This window comes from Antrostomus carolinensis, unplaced genomic scaffold (assembly GCF_000700745.2).
Source record: "Antrostomus carolinensis isolate BGI_N321 unplaced genomic scaffold, ASM70074v2 scaffold3257, whole genome shotgun sequence".
Lineage (NCBI taxonomy): Eukaryota > Metazoa > Chordata > Aves > Caprimulgiformes > Caprimulgidae > Antrostomus > Antrostomus carolinensis.
Genome location: NW_010327854.1, coordinates 15,069 through 34,444, shown reverse-complemented (window position 1 = coordinate 34,444; position 19,376 = coordinate 15,069). Strand labels below are relative to the sequence as shown.

Genomic DNA, 19,376 nt, shown 5'->3' with positions numbered 1-19,376 from the left:
GAAGCACCAAAACCCCAACTTCTTCACAATTCAAAACTTACCTTATAGTCATGCTTTCAGGGATTAAATATCTTCTTTTGGATGGTGTGTTGATATGCCAGCATCTGCAGGTTTGTGGAAGAGCACTAGTTTCTAAACAAGAATGGGAATCTGAGGGGGTGATATTCATTTAGTCCTTCAAGCAAACTTCACTGAATCAGGAAGCACCAAAACCCCAACTTCTTCACAATTCAAAACTTACCTTATAGTCATGCTTTCAGGGATTAAATATCTTCTTTTGGATGGTGTGTTGATATGCCAGCATCTGCAGGTTTGTGGAAGAGCACTAGTTTCTAAACAAGAATGGGAATCTGAGGAGGTGATATTCATTTAGTCCTTCCGTTGTTGTTCAGTCTTTTAACTCTACCAAAAGCACAACAGATAAAAATAAGACTAAATTTACAGGTTAATTCCTTGGAAGTGGTCACATGAAGACTATGGATTTTGAGTAGCAGGCTTTCTACACCTGTTGAACATCTGCAGCAAACACCAGCAAGAACCACCAGAATCAAATCTGAACTGTTTATAGCTGAGTTATTCACTGAGCCCTGAGCCACCTTGGGCCTGGCACCACATGTGAATTAAGAAGCTCCTTCGTAGTCCTCCAGAACTAAAAACTCAATACAAAGACCTATATGGCTCTGTGGAAGCCAACCCAAGACAGAGCTGATGCCAGGTCTGAACTAATAAGCTCTGCAGACTCCATTCCAAGTTTCTCAAGAGACTGCACACTGCTTTCCAGTGTGTCTGATAATATCTATATTATTTAGTGTGCTTTTTTCTGTTATTAGGATTATTTCAGCGTGATACTTGCTTGTACTTTCATTTCCAATCATTTTAACGAAAAAGTTCAGGTTCAAGTTTGGAATTTACATTGCTGTAAATGATACACGCTGAATCTGAGTGCCATTTTTCAAGAGTCTGTTTCAAAAGGCCATTTGAGCAGTTCAAGTTTTAAAGAAAGGCTCTTGACCTTCTGGTGAACTGCAGAGGGACACAAAAGCTCAAATGTTAGTTGTTGTTTCTCCAGCCTGTAGAGCCCTACAATGTGTAAGTCTGCCAAATTTCTGTCTTCTAGTTTAATGGGAATATGCCAATTAAATATATTTCAATAAAAGAAGAAACCATGTTGTATAGCAGTTACTATGATTGTCAGCAGTGCCCCCTCCTCAGTTCCCAGGCAGCTGAAAGGAACTGAAGTAATTCAGGTGCGTACCAGGCCTGAGATGTTTCTGGGCACCATCGATCATCTAGCTAGAGATAGTCAGGAGTTGATTGTGGGTATATTAGACTCTGAAATTCTCTCTATTGTATAATTATACTAAAATCAGTATATAGCAGTAGTAATTATTTTTATTTTGAATAAAACCTTTTGTTTCGTAATGTTTGAAGCAAATTAAAGATGCATCAACACATCCCCATGTTGCAGCGCCTAGATTGCAGACCCTATTCATGGCGTTGTCCTAGCAGAACTAGGAAGAACCTACAAATATCAAGCACCTCTGATTATAATTACAGGATAAAATACAAGCAAGTTCTTCAGCAGTGTTTGTAGTAAAAGCAAGTATTTTTTGTAGTCTTATATACACCATAACTTCAGTATTCACATGTAAAAGAAATCACTTATTATTAGTTTCTTAGATTCTTCTTCAATGCCTTATATTTGAACACATGGATAAAAGACGAATGGAGTCAGCTCTACGATTCACTGTATGTAAAAGAGAACTGGATTGATCCACTGCTGAGGTAAGCAGTACTCAAGTAGCCTGTTGCCACCTCAAAGCTTAAAAGCTGGGGAAAGCTTCCCCTGAAAGTTCAATTTGCTGTTAAATTCTTTCTTCTACTGAAGTCACTTGGAACCCTTCCTGTCTTTGTGAGACTATAGTAATCCCTTTCACTTTCCCAGGGGCAAGGTTCTCTCATAGAAAAGTCCTTTCACAGCTGTTGCACATTTGTTTCTCAGTGTCCCTGACAGATCAAACATCATATTCTGAAAACAAAAATAGAAGGTTCAAATTATCTTACAGAGCGAGATTTGTGCCTCATAAGTCAATTCAACATCTGTATGACATTAAGCATGTGAAAAAAGATGTTTGACTTCTCTGAGTTTGGCTTTATGCACAGCTTGTTTATGCCGATGGTCGTAAAATCCCTTCTGAGCAAATCAGATAAGCATGTAAACAAGTATTTTTAAATTATTATTTATTTACACAATTGCAGCATCATTTAACAGTTTAAATGCTCTGAGGTACCAGGTGTGTCCACACATTGGTTAGGTGGTGATGCAGTAGCATGATTACCCTTCCCAAACTGGAACATTTTAATGTGGAGAAACAGTAGCTCTGCAGCCTGTTGTGTCACTTTTTCACTCTTGTTCTCACCCAGGACAGATAACATTGGTACACCTATGTGGCTGCAGTCACACATCCTCCCCACTGCAATATAGATTAACCCAGACAATGGCAAACACTGTTAGACAAAAATAAGTTACAAGGTCAGCTGGAAAACAGTTTGCATCTAGTTCTAGTTGTCATATCAAAGTCAGTAGAATTAATTCTTTCATACTATGTAGATTATGCCACATCAGCGAATGTGTAGTATAATTTGGCTTACAGTACTGCAAATTCCACTCATCTCTACAGGAACTGCAGGGATATAGTTAAAGTCAGAATTTGACTCAATGTATTCCACTGTAGTAATTCTAATTATAACGTATGCTTACAATAGTAAAAACATAGAGATAACATACACATATCCACACATTTTTATGTGTACATATGCATGGGGGCAGCTTATTGGCGCTGTCCTTGACAGTCAGTGACATTCAATGTAACAAACACTTGTTTTGCCAGAAGTAGTTAGTTGCACAAGAATGTTAAAGACCATATTTGGTTACTCAGTTTGAAACTTCCTTCAAGGGGCGGAGGATCCATTGATCAGCTTAATCAGTTCAGTAACTTAAATTCTTTTAAACATGTCTTTGTATTCCTCTTTCTAGTGTCAATGAGGTCAATATAGAGTGGTTAGGATTGGAAGGGACTTTAAGATCATCGAGTTCCCATCCCCCTGCCATCAGCAGAGACATCTTCCACTAGACCAGGTTGCTCAAAGCCTCATCCAACCTAGCCTTAAACACTTCCAGGGAGGGGGCATCCACAACTTCCTTGGGCAACCTGTTCCAGTGTCTGACCACCCTCACAGTGAAGAACTTCTTCCTAATATCTAATCTAAACCTCCCCTTTTTTAGCTTAAATCCATTTCCCCTTGTTTTGTCATTAATTGCCCTTCCCCAGCTTTCTTGTAGGCCCCCTTCAGGTATTGGAAGGCCGCTATAAGATCTCCCCAGAGCCTTCTCTTTTCCAGGCTGAACAGCCCCAACTCTTTCAGCCTGTCCCCATAGGAGAGGTGCTCATAGAGTCCTCTTTATTTTAAAGGAGCTGCATTACTTGCAGAAATTATTTGTAAGCCTCATCCCATAATGACAGTACTAGCTATAGTAACAGTCCCATAAACAAGTTACTGTAAATTTGCATTGTCAGATGCTTTTTAAGTTCTGGGAAAGCTCTATTGCATATGTAACACTTAAGGACAGAACATATATATATGTTCTAACTGACATGAAGCTGTCACCATAATTAGCCCTGTGATAACCTGTTTGTGTCTTACCTTGAATTCTGCACCTTCCTGTTATTCCTTGGAAGAAGTATGAACCTTCATACAAGCCAAAATCCAAACACAGAGAAATCAAAATCATCTTGACTGCCCCACAAGGTTCACGGAGGGTTCATTTGCTAATTCACTAAACTCCTCACATCTCTCTGTTTCTTTATTAGAACTGCCTATGCTATGAGATTGATGTATATGTGCAGTTTGTAAAAGTGGCAATACTCAGATGACTGTTTATTCATAGTCTCTTCATCTAAGTATGTTAAGCATGTACTTAGCTTATGACAGCTGCTTTTCTGATTCATAGTCTCATCTTACTGCAAAATGAACTGGCGACATAGTTGCTTATTCAGTAAAAACTGTGGCTATTTCACCACTAGTAGTTGGAATGGACTAGCATCTATCAAGAGGTGGAATAACCTGGTCCAATGAAATAATGAGTACAAATTCATAGGTCAATTTTATTAAAATTGAATGGCTGAAAGCGTTACAGAATTTGTATCAAACGCCAACCTCATATACTCCATGTAGGTTTGTATGAAAGCAAAAACCGAAATAAAATTGAAAAATCTGTTTTTATTTGAAGGTGGCAGCCAAAAGTACAGCAACTGATTGAACAGCTCACAGATAAATTAAGTAATCATACTACCACTGTCAAGACTTCAAAGGTCACTCAGCCAAAGGAATTTAATTTGACTGTGCCCAAACCACGTGCTATTCCTATACCTGTGCCAATACCAGTACTGGAAAAACCACCACCTGTGAGTTTTTTTATGCTTTGAGAGATACTAAGTTTTATGTATGCTTGTGCACAAAATCATGGTAGGGGAGTTAATAGTCTCTTTAAAAATAATCGTAGAATATCTACAACCTTTGACATATCCACAAGGATTTTTGTAATCTATGTCAATGAAGGTGAGATTTCTAAAAAAAACCAACCAACCAACCAAACAACAAAAAAACCCCAACCCAAAATTCTTTTCATTTCTGCGAAAGTCGTGTAAGCAAATTGTAAGCCAAACAAAGGAAAGGGAAAAGGTTGGTTTCTATAGTTTTTCAACTATTGCAGGTAGAACTAACTATACAATGGGTACAAACTGATGACAGCATTGATACAAGTGTTTCTGGTAGACCTTGGATTTGTAAGATGTTTGCTTTGGATAATGCACTGAAGCAGGTGAGAAAAGAATATTGAAATGAGAATTTTTTATAAACTTAGATTTTTTGTAGATGAACTCTCACTAGAATAAATGGCAAAGCAATTTCACTGGAGGTGAGATGCATTCTAGGTTTGCAGCTCCTTGAGGAGCTTTCTATTTGTATTAATATTGAATCTCTAAAATTAAGGTTTTTCAGTTTAAATTTATTGCTCATGTATAAATGAGACTAGAATTATTTTTGAAATGCTACACTTTTATTTACTCATTGTCTAAGACCGTGATTCAGTTACAGTGGTACAAATGGGAGACACATGACTGGTTTTAAGTTAGCTCACTGGGGTAAGGCAAACAGGATTTGGGATCAAGCTGCTATGACTAACTTAATAAAGACTCTAAAATCATCTATATTTAAATGCAGTGGGAAGTGAGCTTGGAAGTCATAGTTTTGGGCATTATCTGCCACCTTGTATTAGCACTTCAGGTTTTAAATAACACATATGTTGAATGCTCTTAGAAACCATTTACATCTTAGGATGGCAGAGGAATTTAATGGTAGTGTGTTATACAGTTAAGGGGATTTTACATTGAAACAGATTTAACACCAGGCTCCGAAAAACTGCATTTAATAACTACTTAATCAGTATAGGAATGAGTCATATTGCTGTCATTTTAGTACCTTTATGCTGTGCAGCCCCTCTTAGAATAAATTTGCTTTAATGCGGATGCATTTACTGAAGTTCATTTGTGTTGTTAGGATTATACTAAATTTGGTTTACATTCTGGCCAAGTCTGCAAATTTAAAAGCTTGTGTGAATCTAAAACCATTAGCGTAGTAGTGACATATGTTCTGTTCATTTCTGTACCTATCTCAACAAATTAAGCTTCACTTTAATTTGCCATATTGTTGCCAGTGTCACCATCTGAGATGCTGAAATGAACAGAGATGGAAAAGACAGCCCAGATGGCAAGAGTTAGTAAAGTGAGAGCAGGCCATAGTTTTGGCTACTATATGGTGGAGAGTTGTATGTAATTGAGAAGAATGCACTGAAATAAAGCTCTTCCAGATTACATCTCGTGATCTGCTGCAGAAATGTTCTCATCCATTTTCTCACAAAGTTGTTAGTTTTATGATATATCAATTTTTTCTCATGATTCTCATGCATGTGTCAAAGAACTTGTCATGTGGCATATCAGCAGGGGCTATTGTAGTCACAATAACTACAGGCGTAGTTACTGCTCGACTTTGATGCAGCTGTATGAATTCATACAGAGGCGTCTGGATTTTCAGCAATGACTACTGATAAGTTATTGTATCCCTATGGTGAAATTAGTTCATTCTGATTAATAGGACTATTATTTTAGGTATTTCTTTCTGCTAGGTTACATTATATTCTATAGTAGAGATAAAATGCAAAATAAGATGAGATGTATCACATACATTGAGTTCAGGAGCTAACACTGCTGTCCTGTACACTGAACCATGAAGCCTTCACAAGAGAGGACTGGAGACATGGGTTATTGCAGAAGGCAGGGGAGGTGTCTTACTCAGTGATCTATATTGAGACAGGACTCTCCTCTGACCTTGGAAAGTTTCACTGGAGTAACATAGGCCTAGAAGGTTAGAATAATCATTCATCAGCGTAAACATTCATCAGAAATGGGGGACAATAAGTGAAAAGGAAAACACTTTCATTTTCAAATTTAATAAGGAAACACTTTGCTCTAAATATCTGGTCTAAAGATTATAAATTCTTCTTTCCACTGTCCTTTGCACACAAACACACGGATGCACACACGAGCATGCACATATGCATACGGACTTTCATAAATACAATTCTACAAAGAAAAATGAGTGATTTAGTTTGACGTTTCCAAAGGAAACAAATGGAGACAGGTGCTTAAACCTGATAACATGCAAAATGATTTGGACACATTTAACTTCCTTTAATGTCTTGGCCTTGAGTTACAAACCAAATCCATTATTTTAATATCACCACTATACTAGAATAATAAGATTATGCAATTATTTTATTTTTAGATTTTCTGTAAACCAATAATGTAGTTAAATTAAAAGGCTGCACTGAGATGTTATTGTAGCACCATTCAGCCAATTTGATGTATTTTTTAGACATTTTCCATATTATTTCAGCCGTGCTTTATGAGTAGATTTGCTTGATTGTTTAAAATAATTAAACGGATTAATTCATTTGGTCAATACAGACGATTTTGTTTGCAAATATATAGACCCAACAATATATTCATCTTTATGATCTTGTTAGGGATAAGAATAGAAGCTCTTAATACAACAGCCTTACGTTAGCTTGCCCTTGTCCATCTTACGACAGCAACTTTTAAAAAAATATAAGAGTGATGACTACCAAAGTTCAATGTGATTATTCTCAGTACAGAAAAGACATGGACCTGTTGAAGCAGGTCCAGAGGAGGCCACAAAAATGATCAGAGGGATGGAACATCTCTGCTATGAGGAAAGGCTGAGAGAGTTGGGGGTGTTCAGCCTGGAGAACAACTGGTGTCCGGGGACACCTTATTGCAGCCTTTCAATACCTAAAAGGGGCCTATAAAAAAGATGGGGACAGACTTTCTAGCAGGGTCTGCAGTGATAGGACAAGGGGTAATGGTTTCAAAAATAAAAGAGAGTAGATTTAGATGAAATATTAAGGAAGACATTTTTTACCATGAGGGTGGTGAAACACTGGCACCGGTTGCCCAGAGAGGTGGCAGAAGCCACATCCCTCGAAACATTCAAGGTCAGGTTGGATGGGGCAGCCTGATCAGGTTGGATGGAGCAACCTGATCTAGTTGAAGATGTCCCTGCTCACTGCAGAGGGGTTGGACTAGATGACCTTTAAAGGTCCTTTCCAACCCAAACCATTCTGTGATTCTATCATTCATGTGGTACCTACTCCCTAAATAAACCTCTGGTAAAAGGATATCCAGAAAGCTGGAGAGGAAAAGCAAGGTTGGTGTCTCTTACTCCCAGCCCCCTTTTTTTAACGTTGGGATTAAATAGGTACCGTTTGGCCTTTTTGCTCTCTCTGTGGTTGGAATTTACAATTTACTTACAGTGACTTATTCATTCTCTCCTGGCAACTGGGTAATTGCTGTATTGTCTATCTGTCTGTCTGATTGGTGCTCATCACCATGGCATCTGAGGGATAAATTACAAGGCTAAGATCATTTTTGAAACAGAGCTGATGATTGAAAAGTCTCCTCCTTAAATTACTTGGAATAAGCATAGCAGTTTCTGAGGAGAGATTTTCAGCTTACACTGGCAGATGAGTATAGTTTTGCAGCTAAAGCACATGACTAGGAAGAGCAGTGAAATAAACTGATACTCACTGCCTGTGTAACCCTCTGCAAATCCTCTGGGCTTTAATTTCTCCATCCATAAAAGCATAATAAAAATTCTTAGGTACTGCTGGGAAATACTTCCAGTTCTACTTCACTTAAAAAGCTCACAAAAATACTTGAGCAGTCTCACCAGTGCATTTAATTGCTAGCTGCTTCTGTTTGTGCATTTGTTTTGCCTGTAGATAATGATGTCAAATAGCAAAGGCAGTGGAAAGTACATCAGATTCCTGAGTTTCTCAAAGCATAGCTCTTTATATAGTCCAATAAAGCTAGATGGGACCCCCATGTTCCCTAAACTGATGTCCAGTTCAATACAGATTATAGATTTTTCCCATTAATTCTCGAATTAATTCTGTAACTTCTAATTGAGCTAGAACATTTTTGCAAGATAAATATTTAAGCAGATGTCCAGTATACTGGCAGACTATCTCACCAACATAGGAAGGAGACATCCAGGCTTTTTTCTGAGTTTGCTTCTGCAAATTTTATTGCTCAAGCAAATACTGAAATTCTAGAATTTTCAGCCTAGCTCAAAGCCCTAATCTCCTCTTGATCCATACGGCAGCCAGACGGTAAGTCTTTCCCAGTCATTTTATCTGTAGGACTTTCTGCCATGTGAATGCTTTCCCACGTCTTTGACTAATGCCAGAAGGGCCCCCTCAGTCCTCTACCTCCAAACATTGAATCTACACCTCCAGTGGAATTCCCTTACAAGGACAGCAGGGCAGCTGTGGCAGACCAGAGCAAAGGCCCATTTTGCCCAGTGTATTTTCTCCAGCAGTGGCCAAACACAGAATCTAGGAAGACTACAGGGACAGGACAAGCACAGCTGCTGCTTTCTCCACCTGCCTTCTCAGTCTCCCATCATTTCAGCTCAAAGACTTCCTCAGTTACAATAAAGTTCCTGGGTATTTAATAAATTTAAAAGGATTTCTTTTCCCTAAACTTCTTTGGAGTCTCTGTAACTTGTTACTACTACCATGCACTGTGCCAAAGAGCTCCACAGCTTAACTTTATTCAGCTGCCCTGTCTGGCTGTCAGTGCTGTGAAACTGAAGTTTATGATATGCCAAACAGAACTTTTTTTTTCTTTCTGGCAACTTCTTTTTCCTCTTGATAGGGCCTATAGAATTTATTATTTCTTTAGTCTTTCTTATGGTAGTTTCAGATTTTTTTTTCTTTCTAGCCTTGTCCAGGGCTTAAATTACATCAGACAGGACTGAAAAGCCTGGGTAGTCCCAGCTAATTGGAATCTGTCCATGTCTTCTACACTGGCACTAATAGAAAAGAATCAATATTTAAATAACTGCAGCTGTTCTATGATAAAAGTGAATGTGGGTTTTTTTTCCTGCAAGAATGTGTTGCTTGGAATGTTTTATACCCCATATTGTGGAGATTATTGTTTTTTAATTTAGGTTCCTCCAAGCACCTACAAACCTCCAAGAGAAAAAAAGCAACTAGAGGAAATCAAAATGAAAAACCACCAAAAAGCACAAGTAAGTTGCATTATGTTCTTGTTCTAGTCTTTCCTTTCTTCTAAACCGTTTCTTCTGTAATGTTCCATTTTCACAAGTCTTAGAACTTTAAAATGTTTTTGCTTTTGCACCTAATAGCTCCTGGCTCTTTCTCTAGAGTCATGAAGTTTATGTCCTCTATTCTGTTCTATTAATCACCCTTTTTCCGTCTTCCTTATTTTAATGTTAATTGTTTGAGACAAGGCCCACCTTTTATTCACTGTACAAGTACTATGTGAGAGATTACGCAAGTAGCCATGTAAGGTAGCAGAAATATGATTGCTTTCTTCTCTTCACAAGCCTGAAACTGTTTGATGGCTCTTCTACTCCCACAGGACATGTGGATATTTAAGTTCTGCACTTAATTATTAAGGCTACAAAATACAAAATATGTTCAATATTTCTGTTTGTTTTCTATAGTAACTGATAAATAACCACATGTCATCACCCACTGTTTTAAAATATCAGCAGATTCTGACTTCTCTTTTGTGCAGACTCCATACTCTTTCCTTCAGCAGGTTGAGGGAGTGGGAAGTGATCATGATTTGTAAAGAAGCCGAGTACATGGTCTGTGTGTTAAGAGGGCAGGAGAAGGGAGGGCCTGGAAAAACAAAGAAACGGATCTAGTTATTTGATCCAAACTTTGATATGAATCCTGTTCGATGTGTTAGCTCCTATCGTAGTTAAAGCAGATTGTTGTCGTCTTCTCCTTGGAAGGGAATTAATTAAATGTCAGCTTCCACTTTCTTTCTTCCTCCCCACACTGCAATCACCATACCCAATCGAATAACAGTATAAGCTTTGATAAAAGGCGTGCTGTTTGACTCCTTTTTATCTGTGTTCTCCCACCCCTATTCAGAAAATGCCTGACTTTACCTTTCACTAGTCAGTACAAGTCCATTTATCACTGTTCTGGGCTCTCCTCATGTCCTTGTGAAAGCAGCATTTGGTTCTGTTCCTAAACTACAGTAAATGCTTTACTGTGTGATAGATTCTAGGGGGATGAACTTTTCATTCCTTTTGCTGGCCCATCACATTACCTATGCTTGGTATTTCATTATAAAACAATACAACATTATTTTTTTATCCTTTTATTATTTCCATACTGTGGAGAAAGCACACGCCTACTTGTCTGTGTGCTTATTGGTAAGCACAAACTTCCTAGAAAAACTGGGGAGGAAAAGCAAGATATCACAGTGCCTATATTGTCAAAAATCCATGACAACTATAAAATTACTTAACTACCAGCCACATTCTTCAGTGGAGAAAATACATGAATACAAAGAACAAAGGAAACCACCACAGAAATTCTAGCTGCAATAACAGCAGTTTTTCTTGCTTCTGGAATGTTATAAAAGGCATCCAAAGCATTCACAAAGGTCAGTCCCCTAGACTGCTAAACAAGTTGAAAAGTTGGGTCCTAAAAGAAATAAGTATTAAAAATGTTTGATAGCATTTTTGCAGAAGCTACAGCTGTCATTATTAACTACTACATCTGAGCATCTGTAAGAAGGAGTGAGAACACTGGAAGCCAAACTCTAGACAAAAAAATCTTTAGAAAAATCATTAGAAAATCTAGTCTGTGTTTCACAGCTTTAATTAGAGATTGCTGTTTACAACCAAAAGAAATATCCAAAGACTAGAAATGCAGCTGCCTCTACTTTCCCCCTTTGAAATGACAAGTGGCATTACTGTTAGGTGTGTGCCTATTGGAGCAACCCTTGGTGCTCAGATCCCCAATTATAATCTTCGAATTTAACTCAAAACCAAAGCCATTGTTTGTTACCTGTGTGGAAACAGTTACTGCCTATGGTACTGATGTGCCATAGATAATTATGAGGCTTTTAAGTTGAATTCTGCATGAGCAACATGTTTCATATGGGCAGACCTATCAAAGGCCTGATGCCCTATGCAAAGGATACAACCGGGCAGAACTATGTAGAAAATCAAGACTTGCCTACTTCAAGTCTTCAATCAGGAATGAAAATTCATTGGTGACTAGGTCATGCTTTCATTCATCAGAAACAAATTAATATACTGGGCTGGGCTGGAAGGCTTTTAGAGACAGAAAATTCTTATTAGAGAATTTAAATGTACCATACTTTTTAAACTAATTGCTTTAATTTTAGGCTCTGCTCTTGAAAGCAAATGCTAACCAGTTCAGGTGTGCAGCCATGAAGACTGAAAAGGAAGAGGTATGGTATGAAATACTTTATTAACTAAAAAACTCCCAGTATGAAGATGAGAAATGACTAGAGTATTTAAATATATCTCAAGGTGTTTGAAAATTTTTGTTTATTTGGGGTTAGTAATTATGTCATATCATTTATAGCTGTACTGACATTTCACATCCATGTTATTATTTTCAGATGTAATATACTAACATTTGCCTCTCCCATGTTATTATTTTCAGATGTAATATACTAATTACATTTGCCTCTTTGGATGCATAATGCACAACCCCCTTTTCTTATACTTCTGGTGCTGCTTTATTATTCTCCCAGTTTTGAGACAAGCAGCCTTCCTGTGGTACTACTCCAACACGTCTCCAAATTGGCAATATTCCTCTAAACCCACATATTATTTTTCCATTAAGTTTTATGCCACAGAGCAGCCAAGGTGAGGGAATAACAGTCCCATTCATACAGAATTCTTGCTTTGGTTGATTCCTAGTTTACAATTGCGTCACCAAACTGTGTGTGCAGTATATTAATTTCAGCATCACATCTGCCTATTCTATTCACTGCGTTCATCCCCATGATAACAGACACTTTGACATCAGTATCTATAGCTTACACCATAAAATAAAATTAGTAACTTATCAGTATAATTCTACCACTATTTAATAATTTCATGAAGTATGCTTTGACACCCTGTTTTGTCTTCTCAATATCTATTTCAGTTAAGAACTGAATATATTCATATATATAGGTAATATTGCATAGTCAAACAAAACATTACTGTTACTTTTTTAGCATTATTTTAGTTAATAAATTTTAATCAATATTTGTATAGTCATTTGATACGAAATAGTCCCACTAAGTTGGGTGTGCATAGCAAGTTCTTGTGCATAAAAGAATTCCAAAATATATGCCCTATGATTGTATTTGTTACTCTATATGAATATTCAAGAGTGATTTTTGGTAAACATCTAATATTTTTTGCTGAGTACTTGAAAATCTGTCTCTAAAATGAAATAATGTATTTTTGGTTTGAACTGCAGAACACACATGAGAGTATGAAGAGTAAACCAGCATTCCAGGCTCAAAAGATCCAAAGAAAGGTGAGTAACCTTTAAGGTATTGTTGTCAGATGTACTTGAAAACTTTGGAGTGAAAAACACACGTGCAAATTCTGTGGTGATGCAAAAACATGGAATCCATGTTTTTATGGATTACACCAAGTCCTGTGGCCAGGAGAATGGGATGGATTCAGTCTATAGGTCATAAATTTTGGCCTGTGCACCATTACCAATCCACAAAGAAATAGTCAGGGAGCAACAAGAGTGTGGCCACTGCAGGAGGGAAGAGAAATAAGGAGCTGAAGGTGATGAAAGCACGGGCAGTGCCCTCACCAACCAGGCCACAGTATCTGAACATGACAAGGTTGGTGGTAGTGACCAGTTCTGCTGACAGCCAGTCATCCTTAGACAAAGCAAGGTAACAAGTCAGGTCTGGGGTCCGCCCAGGAAGTCCAGTCAGGAGACAAGGCTACAACAGCAACCCAGGTCCATGACAGCAGGAGAGAGAACCAGAGAGACAACCAGGAGCAGAATTATCTCCAGTATAATGGGAAAGTACTGAAGCTGAGACCTGAGCTTAAGTGGGGCCCCTGGACCAGTAAGCAAAGGGTGTGAGTAGAGGTGCTTGGTGAGGCTGGTCAGGGCAATTAAAACCTGTTGGTTCCCTGAGGGCCTCCATGAGCAAGTTGTGTGCAGTTGCACAATGTAACCATATTGCCTTAACAGTGCTTTCAATTCCAAAAGGATAAGTTTTTATGTGAAATGGTAAGGATTGAGAATAAGCCACAAGAAAAAAAAATAATAATTGTGAACACATGGCTTAAGGACTCAGCATAGGGACAGAAGAATTCTGTGTCTGTAAATCACTGTTTCAAAATGAGCTCCTAAAGAATGCTGAGCAATCATTCCAGCTAATGACTGTCTGATACACAATATACAATCAGTCTGGATGTTTGACTTCTTTCCTTTAGACACATACTGAGGTCATAAAATCCACTATACTGATTGCTTCTCTGCTAGGATTTCCAAGGGTCAGAGAATTGTAAACATGGAAAATGGGCTGTTCAGCCTTAACGGTATAGTGCATGAAAACTGCCATTGCTATTTCTGCAATAACTGTACTACAGATAATCTTCAGTCTTACATTGTTCAATCTGTCACCTTTTATTTGTTTCAAATTCATATGCAGAATAATTTAATGTGTAAGCTATGCTTGTGTTGTGACCTCAAATACCTTGTGAGCAGGTCTACCTACTCTTTAAAACTATGTATTTAGGTACAGCTTATATGCACTTTGGAGAAACTAATTCCCTGCTTGGGTAACTGGGCATCTGGCAACTATTTCTAAAGCATACCTGGCATTTATCACATACTGAAGTTATCTTTTATAACAGTATCACATACTCAGTCTGCTTGCTTATAATCCAGCAGCATTTAAATTACAGGAAAGTAGTAAGATCCCAGCTCCTTCTGCACTCACAAGAGGGGGAAAAAAACAAAACAGGGAACATTTACACAGTTAACACAAACACGCATGACCTGTAATTATGTGGGCTTAGTTCAAGACTCTGTATATTCCACTCCCTTTTCTGATAATTTAAAATACTGAAACCTTAGTGCAGACTAGTGAGGGTCAAGCCATCTGCCTAAATTGCATAAAGAAAAATATGGATCTGGCATCGTATAGCATTGATCAGCGCCACTTCTAACACCTGCTAGTATCTCCTCTAGGAACACAATGAGTTTTATCTCATCTAAACACATTTGCCTTAAAGGCTGGTGAGGTGATATTCAAGATGCTGCTATAACTTTCAAGCTGAGATAGACATATTGCTATTGACTTTTAAAATACTTTCTATTCCTGTTGCCTTCCTGCCTGCACAACTCTCGGAGTAGACAAATCCTAAGAGGAAGGTTTATCCAAGACGTAGAAAAAATCTGTTCTCAAATTAATGAAATTATATAATGTTTTAACCAACTAGTATTTTCTTTTCCTCTTTTTAGAACACCCACAGTATCTTAAATACATTTTTTTCATTTCAGACACATTTACTATATGCATCAGCAATTATTTCTTATTGCTGTTACAACATACCTATTTGTCCTTTTCACTGGAAAAATGAGGCAGTACAAATGCATCATCACTCTGCCTCAATCTGCCTCTTCCTTATATCAGGCCCTGCTCTTTACATATTTATTGGTTTTGGTAATCTATTGTGTGTGCATTAGGTGGAAATAGTGAATACAGTTTTTTTCCAAAAGAATTAGAGTGTTCTGCAATTTTCCTAATTATTTCCATTTTCTCATCTTGAAAAAAGGGAAGATAGCTCACAACAGGAAGAGAATGAGTAACATTCAAAACTTCCTTGTTACCACATGACATAGAAGAATCTATTCAATTATTTTACTTATGCCTGTCTGCATCTATCTTGGGAGTCCTAGTTATTTTGACTGTATGGGCTGTCATATTTCTGTTTCATTGTCATACAGTCATATTTCTGTTTAATAGACTGGGAACTGAACTTAAAGGTATTTTCATAATCATTCTTAGTTCAGTTCTCTATCCAAATTATAGTTGGTAAATACAGAACTGAAATCTACACACACAGGTAATTGCCAAAAATATGAAAATTTCTACCTTTGTCAGAGAAAATATCTACTCTAAGTAGACATTAAATACACGATATAGTGTATAAAATACAGGCTGGGGATGGAATGTTCATATAATGTAGAAGACTGAGAGCAGTTGAGAAGTAGACCAAAAGGAAGGAAGGACATCATTAGACATTAAGAAGAGTAAGAATAGTGAGTTAAACAAAACAAATAAAATACATTATTTTGGGTTCTTTTCTTAAATTCTTCATGTTATCATCATTTTGTCAAGAAACAGACAGCTAATTAATTTTTGTCCATTAAAATGTGCATCTGTGTGGAAAACACAGTAATGCTACTTAGTGATTTTTTAGATGATAGCATGTGTTTGTTATCCCCAACCTACCTAATTAATATCAATTATAATACCTCCTTTTTCCAGTTACCTTATGTACTTCAGGAGACTCCAGTACGTATTTGTGCATACAACGTTTGCAGTATATAGCTTGAGTGATTCTGTGCATCTGTTTCTCAGGCACTCATTAAGCTGTTCATTTGGAATTTAAATAATGTTTGGATTCTGAACACAGAACTTGTCTGGATTTAGGTCAAATGTATCATGACTAAGCTTTGTTTTCTGCAGGAATGATCCCAGTTCTTAGCCCACCAGCACTGTTTGGCTTTGGTTCAGATCAGGTCTATCATATGTGTCTGCAAAGGTGATAATTTTTTTTCAGAATAGCCTGCTTCTGCAGGAAACAGTTTTAACTGGCAGAGATGATGTTCCCTTCTTCCTTCAGTATTTAGAGGTTTTCTGTGAGTTAGCCCTAAGGCAATACTTTGAAGAACTGCAAAGCAGCCACAGGACCTATTCCAAGTTACGCCATGAGGCCTGAAAGTCACTAAGAACTGTGCTTAATTTCTACTATCTAGAAAATCATAGAATCAGAGGATCCTTAAAGATCATCTAGTACTAACCCCCTTGCCATGAGCAGGGACCTTCCACTAGACCAGGTTGCTCAAAGCCTCATCCAACCTGGCCTTGGACACTTCCAGGGAGGGGGCATCCAATTGGTGATGGCAGTTGTCTTAGAATTATTTTGAAGTTATAATAGTGATTATTTGTAAAACACCTCTGAGACCTTCCTATGAAAGGTTCTGCTTGTTTTCTACTTTAATGCTTTTGGCTAACTTACTGTCTTTCACAGAAGCAGTTTATTTTCTTTCTCCAAAGCAGATGGAATCCCGGCACACTATGTATATGAGCACTGAAAAAAATGAAAGGAAGTGAACACATTCTATGGGATTTGACATGGTCCAAGAGTGATTACAAATTTATAATCCACTTGGGGACTTGGCTGATTTCTTAAGCAGCTTGAGTGGTTCATGAACAGCATGCAATTTCATTGTGAATGTCAGATTAATGCTAGATGAATGCTTTAAGCAAAATTTATGCTGTCTTAGGTCGATTTATTTAACCCATTGAAATGTTTTTATACTCCGTTTTATGGTTTACATGACTAACTATAGTATATACATTCCCTCTCCTGACAGAGTGACAATATACCTGTTAAATTAAATGCTGCAGCTATTTTAAGAGACAGTGCCCTCTATCAGCGGAAAATGGAACAGGAGCTCAAGAGGTATGATCACTCTGCGTTCTCAGATTACTTTTCACATCCCCTAAGAATAATTAACCACAATAAAAATAATTAAGTAAACTTCTGGTAAACTAAAATACTGGATCTGTTGTAAGGCATTAGGAAGCTATTCTATAAACATGGTTGACAAATAAAGAGAAAAGTGGACTGACATGAAAGTCTTCATTGAAGTAACTGTTTTACTGTAGATGCTACACAGTGTGACTGTGTTCTGATTTAGCACTCTGGCTAGTGTCCACTTCCAAAGTCCAATAAAGTTCACTTGTTATATTTATTCCAATTTTTCAAAATAAATAATGACCAAAATACACACCTATTTCTGCGTCCATTATAAAATATGACTACATATTAAGCTAAATAATTTCATATACCTCCATTTTCTTCAACAGTTTGTGGTCAACTATATGCCAAATTTGATACTCAAACTTGTTTATATCTATATGAAACTTGTATACAATACCTGTCAGTTTCTATCACAGTAAGATATGGAGGATGAAGAGCGTGCTGCTCCACAAGGCAAGATAAGCCAGGAGCTGAGGGTATGTAGGGACAATGTCCTCACTGACAGCAGCTCAGTTCCACAGTCCCCTGGTGAGGCAGCAGAGCAGATCCAGTGACAGCCAGCGGGGTCAGCCAGCGGTGCAGCGATTGCTGAATGAGTCCGTAGTGATGAGTCAGGGCTGAGGTCAAGGCAGGAAGCCAACAAGGCAGGGTCAACAAGGTGGTAGGCTGGGTACCTAATGCGTAGTGTAGGCAAGGACAGAGGCTGGTAACTTCAGCTTAAATGTGGCTCCCAGGAAGAAACTCCACATGCACAGCGGGACTTTTCATCGCTCTTCCTCACACAGTTCTTTCCACTCTAGTCTGATCTGATGTTATATGGTTGTGCTGCAACAGAGCTGTCTTTGAACAGAAGCAACTAAATCCTAGGCAGGGGTGAGGAGTAAGAGGTTGCAGGTCCTTCTGGTGCACTTAGGGCTCTAAGGAATCCTGACATAAGGATTCCTCTGACACAAGGAATCCTTATTCAGCAGCACGGGTTTTCAGTGGACAGTAACAGGGGAGAGGGTGACTCCTGAATGGCCACTGCAGGTTGTATTCTATAACTGGAATTACAGAACATTTTCAATAATAATTTTTAAAAAGATAAAACCTGTATCATGTCATCTTGATTTAGTATTATTTCTAATCCAACTGATTGAGCAGGCTAAGCACTAAATATTGTTAGCATTTTAAGTCCTGGAATAACTGTCTAAGGTTGGATTTGGTCTTTGGACCTAGCAAATTTTGGTATATGGATCAGTATTCTAGCAATAAGTTATTATGCATCACTCAGCTTCTGTTATCAGCTCTGTATATTGAGGTTATTTTACATCTGATACTGTTCACTTTATCTAGCAGAATTTTGTTCCATTCAACAAAGACATAGATTTTCCCTGTAACTTAACACTATTTTAATCTTCAGCTGCATTTAACACACAATGGATACGTATATATATATCTGCATTGGGGAGCAGCAGGAAGGTGCAATTCACTTCATTTTTGTGTCTCTACCCTAATTCTTGGTTCATTCAATCCTCTGCTGCAGGACTTTGATGGGCTTGCCCCAGGCCTTTGCTATGCTCTTCTCTCTCAGCCGAGCACAACAAATAGGAATGTGGTTTTGCTTAATAGCTGAATATTTCTTTGCCTCATTACAGCAATATTATTTAATTGACAAAATACAAACCAGAAATAGTATTCAACAGAAAAGTTTTTAGTTCTCTGCATTAAAGTAGCCAAGAGGATTGCCAAAGAGAAAAGGTATTTGTTCTTTCTACCTCTAAGCAAAGTAATCCTCTGAGAAAATGTACATACCTTCAGCCTCATTCTCCTTGCTCCTTGGGAGAAGCCACATGTGGCTTAAGTTTGCCCTCTCTTGGGGCTTTTTTTACTGAAAACTTTAAGGTCCATGCCCTCATGCACTTTCTTCCAGCCTGGCATTTCACAGGCTTTCCACGTAGCAAGAACACCTCTTAGACTGGAGTTAAAATATATCTGTCAAATGATTTTGTGATGATGGCCTTTTTTCTCTGCAGAGATCAGCCACCTTACAGCATAACAAACTACTAGAAATGTTTTATGAACCAAGG

At 37.9% G+C, this 19,376-nt stretch overlaps 1 protein-coding gene across 1 annotated transcript in view; it reads left to right on the top strand.

Moving 5' to 3' along the window:
• Positions 1-19,376, top strand: part of CFAP99 (cilia and flagella associated protein 99) — a gene marked incomplete at both ends in the record, with an annotated part of 36,536 nt that overhangs the window by 8,099 nt on the left and 9,061 nt on the right. The window contains 6 exons of the mRNA XM_010172007.1: positions 1,673-1,785; positions 4,292-4,466; positions 9,652-9,732; positions 11,880-11,945; positions 12,974-13,033; positions 17,138-17,226. Coding sequence (XP_010170309.1) covers positions 1,673-1,785; positions 4,292-4,466; positions 9,652-9,732; positions 11,880-11,945; positions 12,974-13,033; positions 17,138-17,226 — 584 coding nt within the window. The remainder of the gene's footprint in view (positions 1-1,672; positions 1,786-4,291; positions 4,467-9,651; positions 9,733-11,879; positions 11,946-12,973; positions 13,034-17,137; positions 17,227-19,376) is intronic.